We start from the raw sequence: 12206 nt of genomic DNA on the forward strand, positions 1-12206 counted from the left end.
CTGTCCTGTAGTCCTACCACCAGGCGGTCACGCACCAGTTCATCTTTCAAAACCCCATACCCACAGTGGGCCACTAGGCGATGTAGGGCTGTTACAAACGACTCCACCGGCTCCCCAGGCTCCTGCTTTCGCTGGTGAAATTTCGCCCGCTCGTAGATTACGTTCCTTTTCCCGATGCAATGCTTCTCAACAACTTCGATCACTTTGTCGAAGTTTGTTTTTTCGTCTTCCGAAAGGCCCGCTGCTGACAGAATGTGTTCCGCGTCTCCTCCGAGGCAATAAATCAGAGCGTCAACCTGAGCTGCCCCGTCCTCTTCCGTCAACCGCGAGACTCGCCTGTATCTCATAAAACGATGAGACCATGCCGTCCATTCTTCTGGTCGCTGGAAGTCGAACTGTGCAGGCGGCGCGAACCCGAAGCTCGGCCAAACGGACTGTTGTTCTCCACCCGCCATCTTGGCTTCCCCGAACGAGCTCGCCACCGGCTTCGTTTCTTGCATCAAACGTTGTCTCTCGTGTCAGGTGTTACCGGCCCTCTTCTCTCACTGTCGTGGTCGCATGTTGCACTTCTGACACCATGTGCTATCGTGGATAAAAACCAGTAGTAGTTTTATTGCACCTGTACCTGTACAGTAATACGCACACACGTGGCCATGTACCTCCGGCCTCGTCCTACTACCCGGCCCCCTGGTGGGCAGTCTTCAAAGCATGTTCAACACAATATTGCCACATCTCTCTTTGTACACAGAAGGTACATTAGTCACGAAACCTGCTGGGGAGCACAATTTGTCAACCAGACCTTGAGAATACTTGGGGTACCTCATTCTCATCATTGCTTTGCTCAGGTTCTGGAGGCAAAGAACACAGGTCTTCATCACTGGTGTCCTGCTCCGAAGCTGCATTTTCGTCATCTGTATCCACTGTCTGTGAACCACATCTTGGAACCGTTGCTGGGACCAAGTGGTGTGTATTCCTGACTAATTCCGTGACTGGTGTCCTTACCACCCAGGATCTTGGGTTATTGGTTTTCTGTACAACCTGTCCTGCTGTCCCGGGGTCCCTGACCCAAACGGTGTCTCCTGCTGACATCTCCTTACGGATGCTGGCTCCATGTCTTCTGTTATATCCTTGAGCCTGCTTTTGCTTCTCTTCTTTATCTTGTTTTCGGAACTCCAGGTGGTTCGGCATCTTTGGGATTAGCTGCGATGGTAAAGTAGGGAGTGTTGTTCGCAGCTGCCTTCCCATAAGTAGCTGGGCTGGCGTGAATCCACAGGGTCCTGGGGTTGTCCGATATATCAGCAACGCCAGGTATGGGTCTTCAGCTTTCTTCAGTATGTCCTTGGCCACTTTGACCATTCTCTCAGCCTCTCCGTTGCTTTTCGGATAGTGAGGGCTGCTTGTAGTGTGTTGTACCTGGTACGCTCTCATAAATTTTCCGAATGCTTGTGACGTAAATTGTGGCCTGTTATCTGATCGGAGCACCTCAGGTATGCCGTGACGGGCAAACGTAGACTTCAACTGCGCTATGACAGCCTCCGATGATATCTCGTGTAGGTGACACACTTCTATGTACTGTGAGTAGTAGTCTACTACTACGAGGTGGTGCTTGCCTTTTAGTTCAAACAAATCAGCTGCCACTTTCTGCCACATCCTTGTGTCGACTTTTGCACTGTTGGCGCACCCTTGATGGTTGATTCAGAATCGCGATGAAGTCGACCTGATTTTCGCAGGGCGTCTACTGATAGTCCTTCCGCCTGATTTTCTTGTCGCACTACCGCTTGTTGCTTCCTGACGGCTTCTTTCTGTCTCACCTTCAACACTGCTGTCTCCAAGGTGAGGTCAGGGTCGCTCTGTAATGTTCAGAGAGCTTTCCGTCCTGTAGTCCTACCACCAGGCGGTCACGCACCAGTTCATCTTTCAAAACCCCATACCCACAGTGGGCCACTAGGCGATGTAGGGCTGTTACAAACGACTCCACCGGCTCCCCAGGCTCCTGCTTTCGCTGGTGAAATTTCACCCGCTCGTAGATTACGTTCCTTTTCCCGATGCAATGCTTCTCAACAACTTCGATCACTTTGTCGAAGTTTGTTTTTTCGTCTTCCGAGAGGCCCGCTGCTGACAGAATGTGTTCCGCGTCTCCTCCGAGGCAATAAATCAGAGCGTCAACCTGAGCTGCCCCGTCCTCTTCCGTCAACCGCGAGACTCGCCTGTATCTCATAAAACGATGAGACCATGCCGTCCATTCTTCTGGTCGCTGGAAGTCGAACTGTGCAGGCGGCGCGAACCCGAAGCTCGGCCAAACGGACTGTTGTTCTCCGCCCGCCATCTTGGCTTCCCCGAACGAGCTCGCCACCGGCTTCGTTTCTTGCATCAAACGTTGTCTCTCGTGTCAGGTGTTACCGGCCCTCTTCTCTCACTGTCGTGGTCGCATGTTGCACTTCTGACGCCATGTGCTATCGTGGATAAAAACCAGTAGTAGTTTTATTGCACCTGTACCTGTACAGTAATACGCACACACATGGCCATGTACCTCCGGCCTCGTCCTACTACCCGGCCCCCTGGTGGGCATTCTTCAAAGCATGTTCAACACAATATCGCCAAAGAACGCTCGGCAGCGTCGCTTTACGTCACCCGTCACCCAGGGGGTCAAAATAAAACAAAGCAAAAATCTACTCTACCGAGGCCCAACGATTGGCCCGACGTCAGAGGTCACGTGAGTTTTTCCCAACAATAGAAATATACTACACGTTCATTCCCCTGGCACAACCATACAAAGGTTCTCCCTCGAACTCGAACTGTTCGAAGTGAACGGACTGCTACATATGAATCAGTGATCTAAAATGCACAGCAAACGAGTCACCTCGACTCAAGAGGAGCAGCAGTGCAGCAGCAAACCGTGATCCATACGGCTCTGAAATGAATCAAAAGGTTCAGACCGATTCATTTGATTCAGTCTCGCTTGCGCACTGCTGTGTGTTGTGCCCCCGCCATACGACCACACACCACCACACCGTGTGCGCGCACGCGCACGTCACTGCGGATGTGTGCTGTGATTGCGGTTCGCATTCAGAGATGGCGCCGACCTCGTCAAATGTTTTGAAATCAGTGTTTCCTCTTTTTTTGTAGTTTTCGAGAACCCTCATTGAAGGTGAATCAATGAACGAATCTTTTTAGGGAAGGTGATTCGATTCACTCAGCTCAAGCTACTGATTCGTTCACCAAGAACGAATCGTTCACTCACTGCCCATCACTACTTAACTGAAGCCGTTGCAACGACCGTTCGCTTTCTCGTTGTTGTTGCGGTTGCCATAACAAGTGACAAGCGGCGGCGACACCACTGATCTCTATAGTAATAGGCTGGATAGCGGATTGAGGGTGCAACCGTACGGTCACCGGCCGCCATCTTGGGAAGCTCAAAACATTGCCGTCCGCGACTCAGCTGCATTATGTGCATGCGCCTTTGCGTAGCATTTTTGTGGTGTCATGCCTGCCTGCTGTGGTTATGGGTGTGCTGACCGTACTGGCAAGGCACCGGGGACGACATTTCACAAGTAAGTGACTTGGTTTTACAAATAAATGTGACTTATTAGTCCACGAGCGGGGTGACAAAACGTTGCTGTTGAAGCATGTGCGCGGCACTTTGTGAATCATATCTCAAGATCTAAACGTTGAACTTTAAGCAGTACGTTATCTGGATAGAGTCATTGTGATAGTCTAGCCTTCCTGCAGTTCACGGGTATGGTTTCGGCACGCAGCAGGCGTTGAAGAGCGCTTGTCAGCTGTGGTATCTACGGCTCAGTTTGTTGATCACGGTATCGACGATTGCTTGCTTGGATTAGCCTTGTCATCCCTTCCGTAATTGATGGCATAAATTACTCAATGCATGTTGACTGGACGCCGTCGACGACATCACTGGTCTGCAGCAAACATTTTAAAAACAAATGCTTCGACAGAACGGGCCAAACCGTTCGGCTGAGGCCTGACGCTGTGCCCAACAAGTTCGACTTCCCAGAACACCTCCAGAAAGTAATAATGCATGCGTCATATGTAGAGGCCGTAGTTATATGCACTAAAAGCTGGTTGAACACACATGCATGAAAAATTCGTTAGTCTTGCTCAAAATATGCACCTCTAGGAATTCACTTGCATGCATTTAAAACACGCAACAAATTCACTGGGGCAAAAGTATCTTACTTTATGTAGTGTACAAAAAGCATGCAGAGTTGAAAGCATAGATCGAGAAGTTGCCTGTCAAAAGGAACTCGTTACAAAGTTACCGTGTGAAAAATGCAACTAAGTTAATAACTAAGTTATTCAGCCCGAAATGTTACACAGTTACTTAAAAAAAAAAAGAACGAGTAACTCCCAAGTTACTTCGGACACAAAATAGCACTACACAGGTGCAGTTGAGTTCGACCCTGAGTTGCCTGCGATGAGTTTTCGTTTATGTCCAACAATTCGAACGCTTTACATCTTATTCCCTGTGGGCACACGATGGTTCAGCTTCATTTCAATAGCAGCAGTTCTTACTTCCTGAACAGAATACTGTCGTTGACTGGACATCACGTTTTATGACATAAAATGCCGTGGAAGAACCGTAAAGAAAGCAAGGAAATAAGTGGACGTGAGTGAAAAGCGAATTAGTAACTTGGAACTTAGCTTAAGTTACTTTGGCAAAGTTACCTGAAAAAGGAGTTCCTCTGAAAGTTACCGCGGCGTAAAAGTAGCGAGTTAGGTTATATAGTTACCAAGAAAAGGAACTTAGTTACAGTAATGAGTTACCTCGAACTCTGGTTGAAAGTGTGTATTTGCATGAAAATCTAGCCTCTAGAATCATGTTCCCTAGTTAAGAGTTTCAAGCGATGATTGATGATTGGAATCAGTACTGCACGAAGGCACCTTAATGCTGCAGCTAGTCCAATATATGAAAACACTCCTGAATTATGCATTCACACGCAGTAAAAGCCACTCCATATTGGATAGGACAATACTAAGATGGGCAAAAGCATATAAAGAAAAAGGATTGCATGAAAATTTTGCCTAACGTACAAACTCGTATTAGTGGGACATATCAAACACACCAGCCACATGTCTCTTTGGTGCGTTCCAGCATGTTTACTTTACTTAGAGACAATAAATAATTTTTCAACCTTGAATGTCTACTCTTTATTCTCCCTGCTTAAGTTTGCGACAATATATGTTTGAATGCAGCCTAAATGAAAACAATGTGATCCGTCTGATCAAAGAAGATTCCCAGTGCTACAGCAGTATCGGACTGTACCACCTTGCCAAGGAATATACAGAGAAGGTGACAGCCAGGCCTCATCTGCGAAAGAAATTGTCAAGGTTGATCATATTCAACAACCAGTAATGCACTCTGCCCACTTACCTGGTTGACTGCTTCAAACTTTGTGTTGCAACTGGACTTGTGATACTTTGATGTTGGAGCTTTCACCACAAGACCTTGCTACTTAGCCTTTTTATGACTTATTCACTCTACCACCAGTCATTTTGAACTGTCTTTACCGCCGTTTATTTCCCCAGTGCACATATTTGTAGTCGATATGTTTTTACCGTCATATAGCCTTTATATCACATATTATTCTAGTCCTTTGGAAGTGCTTTAGTCTCGTTCGGCATTTCGTGTCATAACTAGTCATATCTAAACTTCCTATGCAAAGCATAATGTTTATACCCAAGCATATTAAGGTGGTTACATAAGCAAACGTGCCAAACATCCCCTGTCATTCCACACCCCCGAGCAGAAAGGAAATGGGAGAAACACGAGGAGCAACACGCTGCACACGCTGACAGACGACAAAGGAAACGCAACACAACAAATACAACACCACATAAAACCAGCAAATCACATAATCGAAGTTCAAAGTACAAAATTGGAAGGACACGACCTCACACGAGTACAAAAGAGACAGGAAATAACATGTACGTGACGGGATTTCACACAAAAAACGTAAGTAATCCAATCCCGAGGGATTTCTGCAGCGATCCGTGGCAAAATTTTAGCGAAGCAGCAAGGGAAGCGCTCACAAGCAGCAAAACTTGTCACAGCTTACGTGCATTCCAATGGGCTGTAATGGCTATTTTGAGCACCGCAATATGGCGGCCGGTTGGCGTACCCTTTCCCGCGATACCCTCACCCATCCGCTATCCAGCCTTTACACATAGAGATCAGTGGGCGACACGCTCAAGCGACAAAATCGACGTGTGCGCCCCCTGTCCAGCGGCAAAAAAGCTCTGTCGTGGCTCCAAAATTTTGCATCTACTGGGAGTAGATATTTGTCGCGTGTCGCCAGAAACTGTTGCCTGTCGTTTGCTGAAATCCGCCAGATCTGACGGCAGATGGAAAGGGCGGTGAGTGGGAAAGGGCGTGGGTGGAGGGGAGGAGGACCGCGAGGAGGAGCTATTTACGCGGGAGGACTGAAATCGAAAGTAGATCGTCGTGAAACATGTCTGCTGCGCCGCAAGAGAGCCAGCCTGCAGGCGAATCTTTGGACGAAAGGGAGTTCTTGATCAACCTCGTCGAACGTAGGGAGCCGCTATGGAACAAGGCCCATCGTGAGTATAAAAACAGGAACATTAACTGTGCACTGTGGCTGAAATAGCGGACGCCATGCAGGCAGAAGGTGAGTGAAGATGATCTGCGAGTTACTTACAACTGTATGTATTGCTCGTGCACGAAACGGTACAACTTGAGCACTGCTTGTATATCCACGTACGACCTTTTTACCGTCATTGTATCTTCTTTGATTTCTTGTTTCCTTTGCATCTGCAACAAAGAAAGTAAATGCCGACAGATGTGGAATGCACTTGTCGACCAATTCAGAAGATGCCTTAAAGAGGCGAACAGACAGAAAAGTGGTGCTGGTGAGGCTGATATCGCATCATCGTTGGCAGCGATCAAGTGGAAATACTTTCAACTGATGATGTTTGTGAAGCCCAGCGTTGAGCACAATGTGTAGGTAGCACCCAGCTTTGCTGCAAATTGTAGCTAGACACAGGGATTTTTCATTAAAACCTAGTTGCAAATTGATGAGACATTGAAATGGCTCGAGGCCTCAGTTAACGAATTCAGATGAAAGTTTTGTGAGATTCAAACGGATGAGATTTTGCAGGTTCAATAACAACGGTTTGAAAATCCCTGTCTGTACGTCATGTTACATTCCAGATGTGACATGATCCCAGATGTATTGGTTCATTTGCATGAATTTCATGTGGTGGACTCCCTGTAGGGGACAGTGCAACATGGCCCAAAGGAAAACAGTGCCACAGTCTGCACCTGCAGTTTCTGTTGCCAGTACTCAGGTGGCTGAGCAAGAGGACCCGGGCGCCCTCAGCGCAGTATCTGTCACTGACACTGCAAACGACGAGACTACTGAAAGTAACCACGTCGCCAGTGAACCAAGTACCTCACGGGGCACGACGAGTGCCAACCCAAGGAAAAAGAAATGGGGATTGTTTGACGAAACAGTGAAGATTTTGAGTACCAGCCTAGCAGATACTGAGAGACGCCTGGCAGAACTTGTGGCTTGGAAACCAAGTCCGATGGCTGAACACATAGCGCAACGGCTGGAAAATGTGCCTCTGTAAAAGGAGCGTGTGTGAAATTAGGCTAATGCAGGTGCTACAGACCTACACGGAGGGCAAAGACTGTGATATTGTGGTGTATGACAATGTTAACTCCACTCTCACATGGAGGTATGCCAAGTGTTCATGAAGTCAAGTGTTCTGTGCATTTTAAGCCCAAGCAAACGAAGTAATGAGACAACTGCTGAACCTTTCTATATTGCTTATCTTTGCTGTCATCATAAACAAGTGCTATTATAAATGTGCATATTTGAGGACTCTTATATACATCCATACAGTGTGCTGCACTTAACAGTGCCCCCAATTTCTTTTTTCAAAGTTTTTCAAGTTCAATTTAGATAGACAAATTAATGAGGTATAATTTGTTTAGCAGGTGCTGCTTGTGACTGCACGTCATTAATTGGGTTAATTTTCTTAATTGAGGTGGAAATAATTTTGAACGAAGAAGGGCAGTGCAGGACACCGTATGTATATACACAGATAAATCAATCGCAGAAACTATCTTGTGAACAACACTGTTAACATAAATGCTAATACATTCAAAGGGGAATGCGAGATAGAAGAGAAGTATATATATACAGTAAACAGGGTGCCTACCAACCTGGAAAACAGAGAATTGTCAGTGGAATTTCAAAATGCCCTGGCAAATGTCAAAAGTCAGGGAAAGTTATAAAGGTGTTGGGGTAGCCTCGTCTTGTTTATGCATGCTAGAAGTTATGTGGGTCCGAGAGGTCCCACTGCCAGGGAACCTGGCCTGCGTCGGTGCAGAAGTACTGTGTCAGCCGAAACCTAACTCCAGCTGCATCACGACAAAAGTTCCTTGCAAAGGATGTATGAACTGCTGTCAGTGCACCTGGTGGGTTGTACTGGCTGTCCACCCCCCACTGGCCTTCACTTGTGTTACCTGCTTCGTCAGTTGTATCCGCAAAACCTGTAGATTTGAAAGAAGGGACTGTCCGTAATATGTCAATTGTCCCATAGCAACATATGTAGTCCCCTACTATTTTGGGTTGCATTTTTTGCCAAAATGCGATGTATTCGGGTTATGTTTGTTGTAATTTGTTTTAATTTGAACATATGTCACATTAATGCAACGCTTATTTCCCTTCGCCCCTGAGTGAAGCTGGTATTACCTGAAGGACAGTAAGAAGCAACATCAGCTGGATCCTCCTCAGTTAAAAGAATAATTATGCAGCACGACAGCAGCTTGTACTATGCTGCTGACGTTATCAGGGAGCTAGCAAATGGGTCGCCTGAATACTCTCCAACGGGCAGCCAGAATTCCGAATGCATTTTCAATGCATCACCTGTGCAGAAAATGTTACGAAGTCAAAAAATGTCATCTGTAGATACCGTATGCATGGGACTAACCTTGCCCTGCTTAAACGGTAATTAAATATTCTTCGGGTCCTGTTGAGACCTGCTCCGGGATATGGCCTCATAAAGTCAGGTCTTAACTGAAATGCCTCGTCGCCGACTAGCACGCAGGGCACCGTGACATCAGTTCCAGGCAACGTCACTGGTGGGGGAATGTCGAGCTGCCCATTCTCGAGTGCGAGACCGATGAGACAGTTCTTGAACACTCCCCCATCAGCATGTGAGCCATAGTCTCCAATGGAGACTGCAATGAATTTGTACGTGGCGTCACATATGGCCATCAGGTTGATTGAAAAGTCGTGCTGCGAAAAGTAAGAAATGCTTAGAAAACAGAGTTATAAGACATACGAAGAAAGGGACAGACAGAAATATTTCCATTTCATTCACCTTGTAGTTATAGTACATTGATCCACTAAGTGGTGGCGCCTGGATATTTACATGCTTGCCATCAACGGCTCCAATGCAGTTGGGGAATTGCCACCTAGTTGCAAAATCCCGTGCAGAGCTTTCCCACAATTGCCGTGTAGGTTCCTACAAGAGCAGGCATAAGCAATTCCGTCAAAATGTGCAGCATGAATTAAGAGGGATCAGCATGATGCCTCTTGCAATCTGTGTTAGCTGAGTCTGGGTAAACTGCGTACAGGCATGTAGTCTGGCTGCAGAGTCTTCCACAGAGCATTGCAAGTCTCCAGGATGATGCGCCTCGCAGTCTCGAAACCAACGCGGAACAAAAAGGCCATCGATTTTACGCTGTCCCCTGTAGCCAGGTACCTGCGCCATGGCCAGAGTTACAGACGTGCATAAATGTACGCCGAAGATTCACAATAAGCTCATGCCAGTCGATATACCTCAGTGTAATGGCAAGCCTTTGTTCTGGTGAAATTACCTTCCGTCCCCACGGACATTTTGTCAGCTTCTCCCTCACGAGTCCCAACAGGTGGTTGAACCTCTCAGGGGACATCCTGAGGAAGGTGTAGTGCAGCTCGGAACCGCTGGACTGCATTCTTCTCACCTTAATCATTGAATATGTTCGTAAGTTCGTGAATTTGATTGAAAACAGCGGCTAACCATCGTGCGTAGGCTCCTTCGGTCTCTCGGTTCCGCCACTCTTCTCGAACCCACCATCGCCGCGCAGACGGCTCGCTAGTCTTCCGCCACAAAAGCAGGTATATGAGCAACCGAAGAATCAGTTGCTTTCTTCTCAAAAGCATTATCTGTCGGTCGCGGAACCGTTTCACGTACAACGCGCGCGCTTTCACCATTTCGGAGCAGACGTCAAGACAACCGCGTAGTGCCGTGTATGCCAAAGGGAGTCTGGCCATTAATGGAACCTGCCTATACCTGGAGCTCCACCCACTTTTTGAGCTCTCTGGCCAATCACGAGCCAAAATACAGTTCGCTATTAACCCCAGACTATCCAAGCTATATATTACCTGTATTAACTGGGTGCCGACATTTTCGGGAAACTGGATTGGATTAGATTGAATAGGATATTCCCTGAACACCTAGCAACATAATGGATTTTGCGTCCACTTTTAACGGCGCCATCTGGATGATGCACGCCGGGAAGACGGGCAGAAGTAGCAGAAGCAGAGGTGCTTGCTAGCAGAACTGATTGGCCGGCAGAACCGCTAGTTGGAACAGACTGCCGGTATTATACGTATTTGAACTATGAAACATAACAAGATTGAACCAAGAACGGGCATAGGTGTGTATATGAATAAAAGTATGTCATAAAATGAAAATCCCATCCATCAAAAAGCCATACGTAGCGTTTTTCTTGCTATTTGCCTGTGATCGCTGTCGTTACTAGGCCTAAGAAGGACGACGAAACATATTATTTTCAGGTAAACATCGACACTGGAGCGTAATTTAAAGGTGATTTGCAAGATAATTGCAAGCGAATGTACACTTACGGAATAAAATTGACGTAATTTGTGAAAAAAATTGTCATGAAATCCTCGCTTCGCCGTTCCAAGCTACGCCGCCATTTTCGGGAAAATTTTGGTGTCATAGCGGCCCACATAAAAAACAGCAGCCAATGAAAAACGCTCAATTTGATTGACAGGTCGAGCCTCTTTTTTTAGGCTCCTCCTAATGTGGCCAGACTCCCTTTGGCATACACGGCACTGCAACCGCACAAACTGCAGTGCCACCATCTGCGAGAAATCGCTGACACCTGAAATTATACAGATGAGTATATATGAGTATGGGAGCCGTAATTCGTTCCCATTTACTTTTGTGATGTTCATAAACGAAAACTGCTCGACTTTTGTAGGTTTTATACTTGAGAATATATATATTTGTATTCCGAAACGATCTTTTGACGCACGTCCCTGTCGCCTCTCAAATGAGTCGGGGAATAGCGTCCCGAGCATCCGCGACAGCGGCAAAATCTGTAGCGTGTCGCTTGTTATGGGGCCCCGCCTTAACTGCAGCAGGCGGTTGCCGTTACTGTTGTTGTAACTTTATCAGCCAGTTAGTGTTACCGTTGTTGTAACTTTAACAGCCATTTAGTGTTACTGTTGTAACCCTAGCCACTGTAGCTAAACTCGTAGCTCGTAGCTAACAACATGGAGAGGGACAGGAACCGGAAGAGTACTCGGCTCTGTCTATAATCTTACGTATTACTGGCAGACCGCGCGAATTGCTATATTAAAAACATGCATATTGCATTAGTACACACATTATTCGCGCTTCCGATCAAATTATTTTTGTTTACCGTCGTACCAGGTGTACGGATGGCAGTACGTGTCTACGGTGCCGGGCTTTGTGGAATAGCATAGAATGGTAAAAGAAGCTCAGCGATGCTACGCAACAGTGCGGCTGTACTGAGGGATCATGGCGTAGTTCGCTCGTAAAGCTTATCGGCGTTCGTGGAGCGACAAGGAACGAAAAGTGCGACCCTATTTTGTTCCCCATTGCGCTCACACATAAACACAAAACCATGCACAAACGACAAAAACATTCGTAATTTATTGCTTGCAATAAGCATGGGCAGTGCCAGTGGTAAACCAAAGAGGCGGATCATAGTCGGCTAAGCTGCCGTGCTTATAGCGAGGCGACGTTTATGCGATGCAGATTTGTTCAGACCCTTAATATAAAAATGTCTCTATGAAAAATGTAGCCCGGTGGTCATATAGAACGTCACGATGCTGGCAGTTAAACTGAGTGCATGTTCAGGACATCCTACAGCGCTGTGTAAGGTGTTCCTCACAATTTTC

The 12206-nt window shown here is 46.8% G+C and overlaps 2 protein-coding genes across 2 annotated transcripts; both read right to left on the reverse strand.

The window, feature by feature from the left end:
* Positions 1-789: 789 nt before the first annotated feature.
* LOC135389582 (uncharacterized protein K02A2.6-like) lies at positions 790-1650 on the reverse strand. The gene has a single exon (XM_064619618.1). It carries the CDS (start codon positions 1648-1650, stop codon positions 790-792), a length of 861 nt encoding a protein of 286 aa, XP_064475688.1.
* A 6662-nt stretch (positions 1651-8312) lies between these two features.
* On the reverse strand, positions 8313-9985 carry LOC135389583 (uncharacterized). The gene is made up of 5 exons (XM_064619619.1): positions 9831-9985; positions 9624-9753; positions 9370-9513; positions 9026-9284; positions 8313-8536 (listed from the first exon to the last, which is right to left on the reverse strand). The coding sequence occupies exons 1-5, from the start codon at positions 9983-9985 to the stop codon at positions 8313-8315; spliced, it is 912 nt and encodes a 303-aa protein (XP_064475689.1).
* Positions 9986-12206: the final 2221 nt, after the last annotated feature.

The sequence above is a fragment of the Ornithodoros turicata genome, chromosome 3, assembly GCF_037126465.1.
Source record: "Ornithodoros turicata isolate Travis chromosome 3, ASM3712646v1, whole genome shotgun sequence".
NCBI classification, from domain to species: Eukaryota; Metazoa; Arthropoda; class Arachnida; order Ixodida; family Argasidae; genus Ornithodoros; species Ornithodoros turicata.